The 17,200-nt window shown below is 39.8% G+C and overlaps 2 protein-coding genes across 17 annotated transcripts in view; both read left to right on the top strand.

Annotated features, from left to right (window-relative positions):
* The first annotated feature begins 38 nt into the window (after window positions 1-38).
* On the top strand, window positions 39-7,696 carry kel (kelch protein). Of its 10 annotated transcripts, none has more exons than XM_085185750.1 (6): window positions 39-182; window positions 989-1,042; window positions 1,395-1,551; window positions 2,404-2,544; window positions 4,137-5,753; window positions 7,556-7,696. In XM_085185750.1, exons 1-5 carry the CDS (start codon window positions 142-144, stop codon window positions 5,625-5,627), a joined length of 1,884 nt encoding a protein of 627 aa, XP_085041876.1. In that variant the 5' UTR covers window positions 39-141; the 3' UTR covers window positions 5,628-5,753; window positions 7,556-7,696. The 10 variants fall into 10 exon arrangements, with proteins under 10 accessions (XP_085041876.1, XP_085041875.1, XP_085041874.1 ...); XM_085185749.1 differs by having other exon boundaries at window positions 1,392-1,551; XM_085185748.1 differs by having other exon boundaries at window positions 1,374-1,551.
* A 7,440-nt stretch (window positions 7,697-15,136) lies between these two features.
* Window positions 15,137-17,200, top strand: part of LOC146538740 (calpain-11-like) — a 29,270-nt gene continuing 27,206 nt past the window's right edge. For 4 of the 7 annotated variants that reach the window (XM_085185743.1, XM_085185740.1, XM_085185744.1 and 1 more), the window contains exon 1: window positions 15,141-15,769. In XM_085185743.1, coding sequence (XP_085041869.1) covers window positions 15,688-15,769 — 82 coding nt within the window. In that variant the 5' untranslated portion in view covers window positions 15,141-15,687. Of the gene's footprint in view, window positions 15,770-17,200 lie in introns of all 7 variants that reach the window. The other 3 variants (XM_085185742.1, XM_085185741.1, XM_085185746.1) reach the window with 3 other exon arrangements.

Genomic DNA, 17,200 nt, shown 5'->3' with positions numbered 1-17,200 from the left:
AAAAATTTACGTAGAAGAGTGAAAATATGTTCAACATGATTTGATATACTTGCAATTTAAATTAAAATATATATATATATTGCGGCAGTAGGGGGCTAGGAGGGCAGTGAACGGTCAATGATTTGATAATTGAAGAGTACGATGGAAGCAAATAATGGGGATTCAGATCAGGATCGCGGCAAGTAAGTTGTTGCAGTCATTTTTGGTGCTCCTTTTTTTAAGTTTGTCATAAATATTTTTGTGATCAAATTATCCACGACACACCTGCAATTATTGATTGCTCTACTTGGTAAGTAAAGGATTGCTATATTTAAATTGAAGATAAATTGTAGCTCCTACAGGCTTATTGTGTAATAGTCGTAATAGACCAATATGTTTGCTTTTGTTTATCTCACTGTGTAGGCCCCTAATATTGTTGGCCAACTAGAAACAGAAAGATAACAAATTAATAATTTGAATGTATTATTTGTCATTAAGTGTCCTATTAGAATGGAACTGTTCTAAAATAATTGATTTACACAGCTAAAAGTGGATAGTAGGAAAGTAGTAGTGGATATATTCTAATTGGCTGTTAGCCTTTTAAATACTTTAATTGTAGAGAGTGGTTATTTACATATGAAAATGCCTTATAAAGTTTATTTGTGTACACAGTGTGACATAACAGAAATGAGGTAATAATAACTTATAATGGTGTTATAATGAAAATAATATTTTTATTTAGTATAAAAAATACTAATATAATGGTATTATAATGGTACTAAAGTATGTTGGGCAAAAAAACCTAGTGTAGAGACAATTTATTCTCCATTTTCCAGTTGTGTCTGGATTATTGTTGAGTGGAGAGTGGGAAGATAAAAACAATTTATTCCCTTTAATGGAAAGTAAATCCACAACTATCATTATGTGTGATGGAGCCACAATGGCATTAGCCCTTTATTTTAGCCTTTGTATATTATCATTAAATATTTGTTATTATTCAATGTTTCAGTGTGGGAGTGGAGCACAGTGCGGCCGAGGGGGATGGAGATAGGGCCAGGTACAGGTATGGTTTAAACATATCACTATTCAATACCAAATGTTATAAGGCTGTACTGACTTTATAATAAAATTTTAATTAGTTTATTACAATAAATTATATGTAATAATTAATTGCACTTATCTATACTAAGATTATAAAGCTGAAAAGTTTGTTTGATTAAATGTGCAAACCTCAGTCTGCTCGTCTAAATTGAAACATTTTTTGTTTGTTAAATAATCTAATCTCAAGGCCATGATATAATATAATATCATATTAAGTTTCCATGTGACCTGTTTGTATAACACTACAACAGTACTCTATTAGAATAGTTTAACAAGCAAGAGAGAGGCTGTAGTGGTGGTGGGTTGTGCAGCAGCATGGTGCGCTGCGCGTCGCAGTCGTCACTGGACGAGTCGTCGCAGCGGCGCGGGGAGGGCGGCGAGCAGGGCGCGGGGGGCGCGCACGCCGCCGCGCTGCTCGACGCGCTGGCGCGGCTGCGGCGCGACGACGTGCTGTGCGACGTGCGCCTGCAGGTAGCGTGCGTCTCCACTCTATTAGTCTATATAACTGAATTATTAAACCAAACTCATAATATTGAAATTTTGTTTTGGAGGGCCTTTACTATGTTTCTGTTGGCCTCGACGGCCTCAAATTTATTGATAATATAATTAGTTTTGTTTAGTTTTCTTAATTAGTTATATATGATAACGTTTACTTATTATATTTGTTCTTTTTAATTAATTAATTTAAGGCCGTCGTGCCACAGTGGCACAAGGGTGCGACTGTAACGCGACGGTTGTGGGTTTGATCCCCACTTGAATAAGGGAAATTTATTTATATTTTCATTTTGTCGCTCTGGTTTCGAGGCAAAGAGCGGCGTTGAGTTCCGCCAATCAATACACAATGCTTCTAGAATTCAGCGGAAAGTGGAGAACGGAGTGTCTTAACACTAGGTTCCGTCTGCCTACCCTGCTGTGTGTGGGATACGGCGTGAAGCTGATATATATATTTAATTAAGTAGGTATTTTTTCAAAATATAAAAATATTTCATATTTAATGTTTACTTATTACTTTGATTTAATTTTTAAAATTTTATGTCTCGGCTTGGGCTTGTTTTGATCATTTAGGCTTAAAACTCAAAATAATTTCATAAATATATTTAATAAATATTCGTATAGTCCAAGCGGGCGAAGTAGCGTGGGTGGGTAGCACTAAATATGTGATTAATATGGTTAAATGAAACTGTCATTTAAAAAAGAGAGATTTGTCGATGTAATGCCCTGAACTATTTTCAAGGAAATTGGGCGGCATTCAATGGGTTAAAATAGTTTTTATAATAAAATAGATATAGAACATAACTATAGGTAGAGTGTGCGTGTCCGCAGGCGCAGGCGCCGGGCGCTACTGGCGCGGCGGAGGGCGCGGGCGTGTGCGCGCACCGCGCCGTGCTGGCCGCCAGCTCGCCCTACTTTCGCGCCATGTTCACGCAGTTCGACGAGCGCACGCAGCCCGCCATCACCATACAGGCACGTCTGTTCGACTCACGAATGCCTACGTTCTATTTATTCTTTAGTCATATAGTCTGGCAAATATGTTATTGATAATGGGAAGCACGCGCGGCAAATTGCGCAGAAAGCGTATTTTGATGTCTGCACATAGACACCCGCTCACGCCGGACCGATTCCCCGTAAGGGCTCGCGGGGAATCGTTGCGGGGTGTGACCGGGCTACGGTACAGTCGAGTGCAACGCTATCAGTTCATTACTATGAAATATGAATATAATATCATATGATAGCATCATATATGCGGAATGGCGTAGTAGAGCATATTTATCTAGTAATATTATAAAAATTAGTATAAAAAACAACAAAGCAACATGCAAAATGAAGATATGGTAAATTGAAAAATTAAATAAAAAACTAAATTAAATTATTATAATGAGGCCACATACAAATCTTCTCAATCCAAATTCAATAAAAAAAGTAAAATTTAAAAAGTAAATTTAATATATAAAACAAGCAAACAAATACAAGATTTTGGCGTTAGGCAACATGCAAAATCAACTTATGGGTAAGTAAAAATTTTTTTAAATAATGGAAATAGAGGTCTTAACAAATAAATGATGTTAATAAATTATATCTCCAAATTAAATCAAAATTTTATTACCGTTTTATTTAAAACGTTAATTAATGCATGCAAGAAAGTAAAAAATAAAAATTAACAAATAATAAAGCAAATAATCAAAACGGTAAAAGGCATTTTTGTTTACAATTAATTATATTCTTGTTTGAACAATATAGTGTGAGCTCGATAGTACCTTTAAAGACGTGTGGGTGCGAATTTCCTGTAAGGACGTAGCGCTCACACTGACGCACAGTAACTTGTATGGCAAAGGGATACCTCACTCTCATTTTTTTTTCCCCCAAAATTTATTTAAATAATTTACCCAATATTTTTTTTATATATATAATCTTAAATATTGCCACATATTTCTTTATCCATATTGCATTGTATATAAGCTTGTATTATGCATACTGAATGTTTATGTTGTACATAAGTGTGTGTATATATATATATATATATATAGATAAATATCATGTGCCATTAGATATATAAGCAGAAGCTTAGAATTGATTAATTATTTATTGACAAAAAAAAATTATTATACTTTTCGGGCTAGTCTTGATTTTATTCTCGACAACAATGTATGGAACAGCTGATTATTTTTCGATATTTACGTATCCTCATAAAATTTTCGTTTTGTATAATTAACTACAACATAAACATGATAGACAGATATTTTAATTATCGTATAGGTAAATGTGATTTGCTAAGCGTGGGGTAAAACAACATAACAGGGTAACACTGATCGAACGTTCTTTGCGCATAGTATACTGCGCAATTTGCCGCGCGTGCTTCCCATTATCAATAACATATTTGCCAGACTATACGAGAAGCCCTTTCATAATCAGTTTCAGTATCAGTTTGTAAAGTCAGTAATAAATATAATATTTATAAATAGTGTATAATGAGTTAATCCTTTCCATCCTTTTAAAATGATTATACTGTATCTTTTTATTCTGATTATACTGTATCTATATATTGACGGTGTCATCAGGACGTGGAGCCACAAGCCCTGGAGGCCATCATAGAGTACGTGTACACGCCCGACTCGCTGACCATCACCGAGGACAACGTGCAGAGCCTGCTGTCGGCCGCCTCGCTGCTGCAGGTGCTGGGCGTGCGCGCGCGCTGCTGCGCCTTCCTGGCTGCCGCGCTCGCGCCTGACAACGCGCTAGGCATCCGCGCCTTCGCTGACATGCACTCATGCGCCGACCTGGCCGACGCCGCGCAGCGCTTCCTAGAGCGCCACTTCGCCGACGTGCTGGACACCGAGGAGTTCCTGGCGTTGCCCGCACCCGCGCTGGCCACGCTGTTAGCCAGCGACCGCATCGCCGTGCCCGACGAGGAGGCCGTGCTAGACGCCGTGCTGCGCTGGATGCGCTACGCGCCGGACGCGCGCCGCCCGCAGCTGGCCGCGCTCATGGAGCATGTGCGCCTGCCGCTGCTGGCGCAGGACGCGCTAGTGGCGCGCGCCGCGCAGGAGCCGCTGGCCGGCGCTGAGCTGCGCGTCAAGGACCTGCTCATCGAGGCGCTGTCCTTCCACCTGTTGCGGCCCGAGCGCCGCGCCGCCGCCGCCGCGGCATGCGCGCGCGCTCGCCCTCGCCAGCCGCCGCGCTCGCCGCGCGCCCTGCTTGTAGTTGGCGGCCAGGCGCCCAAAGCCGTACGCGACGTGGAAGCACTGGCGCTGGACGGCGCAGACGCGCGCTGGCGCCCCGCCGCCGCGCTGCCCTCGCGCCGGTGCCGCGCTGGCCTGGCCGCAGTGGGCGCGCGCCTGTACGCCGTGGGCGGCTTCAACGGAACCCTGCGCGTGCGTAGTGTGGACGTGTACGACGTGGGCGCGGACGCATGGGCGCCGGGCCCGCCGTTGTGCGCGCGCCGATCCACGCTGGGCGTGGCCGTGCTGGGCCACGTGATCTACGCCGTGGGTGGCTTTGACGGCGCGGCGGGGCTGAGCTCTGCGGAGGCGCTGGACGTGCGCGAGGGCGTGTGGCGGCCCATCGCCGCCATGAGCACGCGGCGCTCCAGTGTGGGTGTGGCCGTGCTGGAGGGCCGCGTGTACGCCGTGGGCGGCTACGACGGCGCGTCGCGCCAGTGCCTGCAGTCCGTGGAGAGCTACGAGCCGGCGGCGGACGCGTGGCGTGCGGCGGCCGACATGGCGGCGCGACGATCGGGCGCGGGCGTGGGCGTGGCGGGCGGCGCGCTGTACGCGCTGGGCGGCCACGATGGGCCCGCCGTGCGCCGCTCCGTAGAGCGCTACCGGCCCGCCGAGGGCTGGGCTCCGGCGCCGCCCATGGCCCACGCGCGCCGCAACGCGGGCGTGGCAGCGCACCACGGGCGCCTCTACGTGGTGGGCGGCGACGACGGCGCCGCCAACCTGGCGACGGTGGAGGTGTTCGACCCGGCCGCGGACCAGTGGACGGTGCTAAGCGCCGCCATGTCACTCGGACGCTCGTACGCGGGCGTGGCTGTGGTGGAACGAGCCTGACACGAGGCTGCGCCCGCCTCGCAGGCATCGCGCGCCTCGCCGGCCTCGCCCGCCTCGTACGTCAACGTGCACGTGTACGCGAGTGCGGAGGGTGCGGAGGCGCGCTGGCGGCCGCGGGCGCACCCGGTAACTTGTATTTACTTGCCTTAGAAATAATATACAAATCTTCTATATATATAAAAGGACTTGTCCTCACTGACTGAGGTAAGACGCACGCACAGCCGTAACCGCTGATGGTAGAAACGTTAAATTTGGACAAAAGTTTATTTTCATAATCTGGACATCCACTAAGAAGGGATTTTGAAAAATTTTAACCCTAAAGGGGTGAAATAGGGGTTCAAAGTTTGTATGGAAAAAAATTTAAATCGGCACCGATTTTTATAACATTTGAAATTTAGAAATTTAAAAGTATTTAATTGAACACGTGTTTCATAGTTTTCTAGAATTCTCCCCCTAAGGGTGCAAATAAGGGGTTGAAAGTTTGTATCGGAAAATTCTTAAATCGCCACCAATTTTTATAAAATTTGATATTTAGACTCTTAAAAATATTTAATTGAACATATGTTTCATGGTTTTCTAGAATTCACCCCCTAAGGGTGCAAATAAGGGGTTGAAAGTTTGTATTTAAAAATCTTTAAATCGCCACCGATTTTTATAAAATTTGAAATTTAGACTCTTAAAAATATTTCATTGAACACATGTTTCATGGGTTATTAGAATTCACCCTTAAATACGCAAGCGAAGCTGCGCGCGTCCGCTAGTATAATATAATAGACATCATAAAACAAGTACTACGTAAACTAATATCTATAAACAGTTTATTTTGCTAAACATATAACAAGTATAGTCCGACAAACGTGTTATTGCATATGAGGAGCACGCGCGGCAAGTTGCGCAGAACGCGTATTTTGATGTCTGCACATAGACGCCCGCTCTCGCCGCGCGGTCACTACACTACAGTACAGTCGAGCGCAACGCTGTCAGTTCATCACTGAAATATTAATATAATATCATATGATAGCATCATATATACAAAATGCCGTAGTAGAGCACATTTATCTAGTAATATTATAATAATTAGTGTGTTTGTTAGCTTAAGCAACATGCAAAATCAAGTTATGGATAAGCAAATTGAAAACTTAAATAAAAAAACTGAATTGAACTGAATTCTTCAATCCAAATTATTTAAAGATTTAGAAGATTTAGATAGATTTTAGAAGAAAAAAGTAAAATTTAAAAAGTAATTTTAATAAGGTATTACAGAATTTGGCAGAAAGAAGAGTGTCTTAACACTAGGTTCCCTCTCCCAACCCTGCCGTGTGCGGGATACAGCGTGAAGGTAAAAAAAATACTCACGGACACTATCTTTTAAAAAAATCAGCTTCACGGTGTATCCCGATTCCCGCACACAGCAGAGTAAGCAGAGGAACCTAGTGTTAAGACACAAATATACTATGTGTTACGGCATTGCGTGTCAAGTGGCGGAACTCAACGCTGGACTTTGCCTCGACATCAGTGCAAAGAAATTAAAATATTAAATATTTAATTTGAATGAAAGCTGTAACCTGTTGCGTTCACAGTGACACTCTTGTGCCCTCGCGCCTCAATATTATTACTCACTCACTTAATATATAGTAATGACAAATATCTATAAGTATTATAAATATTATATAAAAAAAAATATAATATATATATGAAAACATAAATTGTATGCCAATAGGTATGTAGGTAGATACAATTTAAAATATCGTATACAATATTTTTATATATTTTTTATGGGGTTAGTGTTGTATGTGCCCTAATATGACATCAGGGGAATCAAAACAGATCTACAAATAAAATTAATTAATTTAATCTAAATTAAGCACTTTTGTTTATAAACTAAATGAAGATGTATTAAGATATTATTTTGTTATTAATGAATTCAGGTGGAGGAGAATGTCTACGAAAGCGTGAATGTGGCGGGCGCGGGTGCGCTGGGCGGTGCGGGCGCGCTGGGCGCCGCGGGCGCACTGGGCGGGCTGGGGCCGCTGGGCGTGGGGCGCGGCAGCGCTTACTGGTGGTGGCGCGTGGCGCCGCCCTGCCGCCGCCACCGCCGCGCCTCGCAGACGCTCGAGTTCAACTCGCGACTGCTGCCGGCGGGCACGGGCGCGGGGGCGGGTGTGGGCGCGGGGGCGGGCGCGGGCACGGTGCCGCGGCGCGTGTGCGGCGTGCGCGTGGAGGTGGCGCGTGCGCGGCTGTCAGCGTCGTGCGGTACCATCGACGCGCCGCCGCCGTGCGCGGCCGCCGTGCTGCTGGTGCAGCGCTGGCGCGCGCCCGCTTCGCGCTCCTACCACCTGCTGCCCGAGAGCCACCGCGCGCCTTACCGCCCGCCCATACGCGCCTGCCACTGCGAGGCGGAGGCTGAGGCGGACGAGGCCGAGGAGGACGAGGCAGCAGAGGCGGACGAGGCGGAGGCGGCCGCAGGGGACGACGCCGACTCCGACTCGGAGCCGCTGCGCCCCGACTGAGCTGCCCTCGTGAATGTAACGTAGCGTAGCTAGTATAAGGACTCCCCTCGCTCTCTTATAACATTCCAGGCGGCTAGGCCAGTGCGCGAGTGGAGGCGCAGGTGCTGGAGCCGGTGCTGCGACGTCGACGCGATGACTTGTATATTTTGTAGCTAGTTAAATGGAAACGTGGCACCTTCTGAATGTATGTGCGGATATATGTATGTATAGCGAGTGCGCGTGTAGTGCGCGCGGTGCAGCAAGTGATGGACTCTATTTATATATTATTTTGTTGTTAGTTGTTTATACACATAGGCTAAGATAGTGTTTCCAGGAACAATAATACTCTCAATATGATTGTCTTAATATCTTTATTGTACCTAATGAATAAATAATAATAAATCAAATTTTAAATTTATAGCATTTTTATTTTTAATTTTCGCAATCATTTTCAACTCTTAATTTGTGTAAATTTTATATATTTCATTTATCATAAATGTTATACAATGATTGAATGTTATTTACGAAAATACTTTAAAACATCTACACTATACACTCATATTTTGTTAATCATTAACTCAAAAAAATATTATATCATTTCACTTTATTTTTCCTTCAATAAAATTGATAATAGTCGGATCTTAAAAATATTTACTGCAAAACAGTACATTATGAGCTGCTGGTACTTGTGTTATAAACGAAATTAAATAATGGCTGACAGTAATATAATACAAAATTTTGATGATTTGTTGTCCCCTGATTCTCAACTCTGTTCTGCTGAGCAGTGTAATGAATCTCTGAAATGTATAGCTGGAGTGCGAATTCTTCACGTTAACATACGTAGTATAAACTGCAATTTTGTCTCACTCTTGATTTTACTACAGAGAATAAATTATCAAATTGACATAATAATTCTATCGGAATGCTGGTTAAGTAAGGCCTGTGATATACCGGTATTGCCTAAATTCACTTCATTCAAGTCAAGCCACACGAATAAGAACGATGGTATTGTTGCATATATTTCGGATTCTTTGCGTTGTGAGGTTACCGAACCAGACTTTAGTGAGGCAAACTGCCTTCAAATTAAGCTTTCTGCCACGTTTGTTATAGTCGCATTGTATCGGTCTCCTTCTAATCATTGCATTGCCACATTTTTACATGGTCTGGATAACGTTTTAGGCACACTGACATCTTTTAAAACTTTGCTTATAACAGGCGATATCAATATTAATATTCATGGCTCAGGGAATGATTCACGTGCAGAAGAGTACTTAAATCTTTGTGCAACTCATGGCTTGATTCCAACTCATACATTTCCTACGAGAAACGATAGTTGTCTGGATCACGTTATCATGCGAAGTAATAAGAGATCGGTCACATATGTATTTGATGCACCATTGACGGATCATTGTCCGATTTGTATTTGCTGTGAATTCAAATACTTAACAACAACGGAGCCTCCATCTGCTACATATGTGGATGAAACAGCCGTTATCAATGTGCTCAAAAAAAAATATTTTTCTGTTGTTCTAAACAGTACTGATCCAGAGGATGCAGCACTGAAACTCGTATCGACAATATCCTCTGCTATACAAATGCATACTCGAACTATTGTCTCGTCTAGCAGAAAACGAATTATTAAGCCCTGGATTACTCCTGGTTTACTTCGCTGTATACGCAATCGTGATAAACTTTATAAAAAATCAAAAAAAAATCCTAATGATGCAATCTTAAAAATCACTTATTCACGATATAAAAATTTCTGCAATAACTTATTAAAGAAAGTTAAAACAAATTATGAAAACAACGAGTTCCAGAAAGCTAATAAAAATACTAAAAAAACTTGGAATGTACCTAATAAAAAAAATATGTAACATCTCCAAAGAAAATACGAAAGTTTCAGCAAATCTCTTAAAACTAGCCGCCGATCCGATCGTAGCTGTCAATAATGTCAATAATTACTTCGCGGATGTAGGGAAAAAACTTGCATCTGCTGCTTACTCTAAAGACGTTTCTCAGACGTATTTCCCTTATATGGCTTCTCAGACAGTGCGTAATTCGATGGTAATGGGTGGAACGGATAGCTCAGAAATCAGATCCTTGATCAACGGTCTCAATGGTCAATGTGCAGTGGGGTGGGATGGTATATCATCGTCTATTATTAAGGCAACTGTAGACATTCTTACTCCATCTATTACTTGGGTCTGTGATTTGTGTTTGACTCAAGGGGTTTTTCCAAAAGTGTTCAAGACGGCTGTGGTCCATCCAGTCTATAAAAAAGGTTGTAAAGATTCTATTAGTAACTATAGACCCATATCAGTACTTAGTACTCTTTCCAAGATCCTAGAAAAGCTTATAAATAAAAGATTGACATCTTACTTAAATAAATTTAGCTTACTTGCTTCCAACCAATATGGCTTTAGATCTGGCCGTTCTACAGAGGACGCAATTATGGTTTTGGTGGAGAATGCTGTACAAAATGTAGATAGGAAAAAGAAGACAATTGGTATATTCCTAGATATCTCCAAGGCGTTTTATACTGTCTCTCTACCTTTTCTGTATAATAAGTTAGAAAAAATTGGCATACGCGGAGTTGCTTTGCAGCTCTTTAGGAGCTATCTCTCTGAAAGAACTCAAGTAGTTAAGATTAATAGTACCATTAGTAATGAAGCCAATCTGTCATATGGAGTACCTCAAGGCAGTGTGTTGGGACCCACTCTCTTCTCAATTTATATGAATGAACTCTGCAATCTCAAGATACCGAACTGCAAAATCGTTTCATATGCTGATGACACCGCTCTCATTGTTCATGGTAATAATTGGAACGATACACGTGAGTGCAGTGAGAAAGCTCTTTCAATTATAATGAATTGGTTGTCTTGTAACATTCTGACCTTGAATGTGGAAAAAACTGTGTTCATGACCTTTGGTCACAAACGTTTTAAGCCACCAGAGCCATTTTCATTGGTTGCACACAGATGCTCTTCTGGCCTCAGTGCTGATTGTGATTGTAATAAAATAACTCGGTGCTCTTCTATAAAGTACCTAGGAGTTATTATTGACGAAAGTTTTACCTGGAAGGATCAAATATTATCTATGACTTCCCGTATACGAAAACTTGCATACATCTTTAAACAATTACGGTCTAGCGCTAACTTTGAAATTTTAAAGATGGTCTACTACGCTCTTGTCAAATCGATACTTACCTACTGTATACCAGCTTGGGGTGGTGCTACTAGATCGATTTTGCTTCCTCTGGAGAGAGCTCAGAGGTGCATTCTAAAGGTTATGTTATTTAAACCGATACATTTTCCTACAGAAGAATTATATGTGATCTGTAAAGTGTTAACAGTTCGTCAGCTATTTGTTTTGTGCTCCATTTTGCGAAAACATAGATTGACCCCCTATGATGCCCAAATTGTGTCCAATAAACGTAGATCCGATAAAATCTGTCTAGTAGAGCCGCGTAGTACAGCGTTAATGAGCCGACAATATTATTATTCTAGTTCCACTTTATACAATAAAATACATAAGAAATTAAATATATACCCCTTAACTTATCAACAGTGCAAAACTAATTTAACTAACTGGTTGGTAGAGTTAAGTTATGCACAGACAGAGAACCTCCTATCCACCTACTAGGCTTTAACTAAATAACACGAAACACACACACACATACACGCTCACACCCACATACACCCTCACACCCACATACAAACATCCACACGCCCACGTATTTGTTTATACACTTTCACTCATCATCAGCATCACCATTTCAGAGAAATGTTTAATTGTTATTTTATTTTTCTTTTTGTTTTTATTTAATTCATTGTTTTTTTTTTTTAATCTATCTCATTTATATTAATGTTTTAATGTTATGATAATTAGTATTGTTATTAATATTATTATTTTTTGTATTTTTAATTTTTACTATTTATTGCTACTATTTATTTTTTTTAATTTACAATTTATATTGTATACATTATTATATAGAAGGACGGCTGCGAGGCGGGAGCTAATAACTGCAACACAGTTTATACTACTGCAGTTATTAACGATTAAAGTTGTATTGTAATGTATCAAATATTAATTTAATAAATATATTATTATTATTATTTAAAGAAATTTAATATTTCTCCCATTTCTGGGGATTCTCTTCCTAATGCGGACTTTTGTCAAACATTAGGAAACTTCATATGACATAGTTATTGGTATGCTAAAAATTTTCTAACAATACGGCATGTGTTCAGAATTACTGCTTTTTGTAATTGAATGTAAAGAAGAGGATGAAGATCAAGTTGCTTAAGGCAAGAGTGTAATGTGATTGGTATGACACCTGTAGATGAAAGTATGATTGGGATAGTTTTAACTGTGTTCACTTGCCATTGTGATTTCAGTTCTATGGATAAATCTGTGTATTTTGTTATTTTTTCTGTAAACGTAGATGAAAGGTTATGAGTGTTTGGTACTGCAATGTCTATGAGGTAAACTGTTTTGAGTTTTTTAATATGTAATGTTATATCCGGACGATTATGGTGAACTGTTCGATCTGTAATTATTGTTCTATCCCAATAGAGTTTATATTCGGCTGTGTCTATTACTGATTGTGGTTTATATTTATAATATGGGACAGTTTCGCTTATTAGATTAAGTTTTTTGGCTAAATATTGATGAACAATGCATGCCACTTGGTCATGCCGGTGCTTGTAATCCGTCTGTGCAATAGATTTACAAGTACCTGTTATGTGCTGTATTGTTTCACTGGCGCTGTGACAGTGTCTACATAGATCCATCTGGGTGTCATGAATAATATGCTTTTTGTAGTTACGCGTTTCTATTATTTGGTCCTGTATGGCTAACATAAATCCCTCCGTTTCCGGAAATAATTCGCCTTTCTTTAACCATGCGTTCGACGCAATTTTGTCGACGTTTGGGCTAAGAAGATCATTGCGGTGTCTTCCGTGAAGGGATTTTGCTTGCCATACATTAAGTTTCTGCTCTAAGGTGGTAATTTTTTCATTTTGTTGATTTTGTTCATTTTGTAGATTTAAAGGAGTATAATTACAATCAGATTTTACAACTGCTTTATGGAATACGGATATTTGTGCACGATTGTGAAAGAATTTTCTAAGTGACGTTATTTGTTTATTATGCAAGTTCTTAATGTCTATTAGACCTCTTCCTCCTTCATGTTTAGGCGCTGTTAATCTTTGAATGCAAGAACGTGGGTGATGTTTTCTAAATTTTGTCATTTGCGTATTGATTGTGCGTTGTAACTTTTGTAGCTCTGATTGGGACCAACGTATAATACCAAATGAATAGGTAAGTATTGGGACTACGAATGTGTTTATGGCTTTAATTGTGTTTCGAGAATTGAGATTTGTATTGAGAATGGCAGTTAGTCTTTGTTTAAATTTTTGATTAATCTCTGTTTTAGTTTCTTTTTGATGTATTTGTCTAGTTTGTTGGTATCCTAAATATCTGTATCCGTTATCATTATCTATTTCTTCAATTTCTTCTCCTGTTCTTAACTCATATGTATTATTCTCTTTCTTTCCACGTCGTATTGATTGCATTTTGCATTTATCTATTCCTAATTCCATTTTAATATCTATTGAAAACATTTCTGTAATATCTGCTAACATTTTTATGTCTTGAAGGTTTGATGCATAAAGCTTTATATCGTCCATATAGATGAGGTGAGACAATGTGTACTGTGCATTAGTTTGTTTTATGTTGTAGCCTTTACCACTATTGTTAAGCATGTCTGACAACGGGTTTATTGACAGGCAAAACCAAACAGGACTCAGAGAGTCCCCTTGAAATATACCTCTACGTATAGGAATTGGTTCAGTTTCTACAGTATGACCATTATTGTTTACTTTTAATTTCGTAGTCCATTTTTGCATATTACATTTCAAAAATTCTATGATGATGGGACTTATTTTGTACAATTTTAATATATATAGAAGCCAAGAATGTGGAACGGAATCGAAGGCCTTTTTGTAGTCTATGTACATAGTGTAAATATTTTTTCTTTTTGTAAGAGCTTGTTTGGAAGTTACTAAATCTATGATTAGCTGTTCTTTACAGCCTTGACTATATCGTCGGCATCCTTTTTGTTGCTCAGCTAATATACTATTGGTTTCTATATGTTTGTAAATAAGTTCTGTGATACATGATGTAATGATTTTGTATAAAGTCTGCAAACAGGTGATTGGTCTATATTTAGCGGGATTACGAATGTCAGTTTTGTCCTTAGCGAGCATATACGTTATTCCCTGGGTTAAAAACTGTGGCAATGTATTAGGTGATTTTATGAAGCTATTAATATGTGTAAGTAAGGGTTTATGGATACTAGTGATTTTTTTATACCAATAATTATGAATCCGGTCAGTCCCGGTAGCCTTCCAATTATGTGTTCTATTGATAACATATTTTAATAAATTTTCGTCTACTGCTTCAAATTCCATCAGAGGTAGGTCTTCACAATTATTATTATTATTATTAACTATCAAGGCAATAACTTTGCAAAGTGCTTTCTTTGCAAAGTTATTGCAAAGAAAGCACTTTGCTTTGTACAAAGTATTTTGAAAAAAAAACCTTTAGAGAATATGATTGAGCTTACAGCTGATGGAATATAATTTGCGCAAAAAGCTTAACATTATCAATACTCATACAATGTAAACATCAAGTCATGATTTATATTTATGAAAGCAAAGTTATAAAATAACTGTTCCACTCGCACCACTCCAGGGATTACTTTTACGAAAAGTGGTCTAAAATTAAACAAGAGCTACCGCCGAAATATATTTAAAATTTTAATACATATACGAATAAATTTAATTAGCTCAATAAATAGGATAATATTTTTTTGTTAAATAAATTAACCATTTTTATATTCATTATCAACTAATGTTACTATTTTACCTGTTTTTAAAATCTGCCCTATGTTCTATTAATGTCTGACTCTGAGCGGGCAATACTGGCATCTGTCACTGTCATCTGTCACGGTCAGTGCGCGGCAGGCAAGCAGGCGGGTGGTGTTTACGCGCAGTGCGCGCGAGTGCGGCGGCGGCGCTTGCACTCGTATTGCTAACTCGAAGTGTTTACGCGCGTGTTATTTATTTTGCTACTAGTGAGTTTGTGCAGGACCGACTGAACCGCTGTTCAACTGGTGCCTCGCTGAGTACGTCTCGCGTATCGGTCTAAAATCAAAATAAATGGTCAATTCAGTATTACGTTACGTTTGGTAGATTCGCGTATACTTGGCACCTGCACGGTGTGTCGTGTGATGCCGTGAGATGCCGTTAGCAGCCGACTCAAATGCGGTGATAAGTGATAAATATCGTCACGATCAAATCGCAAAATTATTAATAATTATATGTTTTGGATTGAAAGTCGGGCATCGCTATCGAAGCGTCACCTAAGGAATAAACAAACACAAAAAAACAGTAAATACCAAGCAAAATGAAGTTCGTGTTACGATTAATTTGCATTTTTCTTAAGAAACACCTAGTGTACCTTATTTAAATTATTTGTAATAGTGATGTGATGGTCGCCGAGCCACCATGAGGAAGTTCATGCGCACGCGCGCGCCCGCCGACGCGCCCGCGCTCGCACCCGCCCTGCACAAGACCAACGGCGTCTCCAGTGAGTACTGACTGATACGTATAGTGACGTAGTACGTGCAGTTACGGACTAACGTGTACGGGCTCGTTACAAGTATCGTGATTGTTTGTATCTCTTGAAGCGATACCTAATTAACACATGTCATATGACACGCCTACAGTGCGCGAGGTCGCGGTCTTACTTACTCACACACTGCGCCACGACTGGCCTCTCTCTTTGTAAATATGGCGAATCCATCTTTGTGCGATTAGGATATCTCTTTGGTCGCTAGAAGCCTGCGTGATATGTATACCTACATATATCATTAAAACAAGTATCACCATTTTTGAAATATGTATAATACATAAGTGAGTCAAAATTACCATTAACAAAGCGATGGGCAAAAAGAAATAATGAAGTTAAGCGCCGAGTGGACAGAGTAGATCAAATGTTGTTCAAATTGTAGGAAGAGGATAAATAAGCATTATTGCATGAAATTATTAATATTTCTCGCATAAATGTTTTATTATTTACAGCTAGAATGTGGAGCAAAAGCAAAAAGCCAAAAAATAAAATGCATAGCATGAAACTGTCATCAGCATTTATGATATCTGGCTTTCTGGGGTTTGTAATAAGTACGACTAAGTCGTGAACTCGTCACGTGTTAGCTACTATACTCGATTCATTGTGTCATGAGTTAAAAGGTACGTAACTTGTGATTTGCAAAGTTTGTTGTTAGAAAACGTCACCCAAAATGAGCTTGCTTAACGCATCTCTCTATTGAAAACTGAAAATAATTTCATAAATATATTTAATAAATATCCGTATAGTTAAAGCGGGCGTAGCCGCGTTCGGGTCCACTAGTTTTAATATAAAATGTTCACTTGTCATAATTACAGTATGTAATTTATTTTTATACTATTAAATGTTTGTGTTTCAGAAATTATTAACGAAAATATTGTAGTGTAAAAAAAAAATGAGAATTTTGTAAATATTTTTTCGAGCTTTACTTACCGGTATGCTATTTCTATAATAAGATAATATTATTTACTGTGCTATCTTTCATTCATTTAGTTTGTTACTTCCATAAATTCATAAATAAATATTTTTTCAAATTAATATAATAATTCCATCAAAACTTTCATGCAAAAGAACCTTTTTTTGACATGTTTACCTTTTATCTCATGCCTTCGTGAATCGAGTATAGAGTACAGACGCGGGCGTGGTTTGCGGGTTGCGGGCGAGGACTCGCCTGGTTGCCCGAGAGAGCGATATTATAATAGAAAGTTAGAAACACTCCAGATCGCGTTCTGGACAAAATAGATAATATTCTTTTTCTTACGACGACTATTTTAGATAAAAATGGAATTGATTAATGATAATCTGAAGTATAGTCTCTGGCTACTGTCTGCGTATAGGAGTTTCGTTGCACTGGTTGCGTGTTGTGTATGTCGTGAGGAGTTGACGAGCGGA

This window comes from Heliconius melpomene, chromosome 5, assembly GCF_056956725.1.
Source record: "Heliconius melpomene rosina isolate 202511_hmr_F chromosome 5, ASM5695672v1, whole genome shotgun sequence".
Taxonomy (NCBI): domain Eukaryota; kingdom Metazoa; phylum Arthropoda; class Insecta; order Lepidoptera; family Nymphalidae; genus Heliconius; species Heliconius melpomene.
Note: the sequence above shows the minus strand (reverse complement) of the source record. Positions and strands in the feature narration are given on the sequence as shown.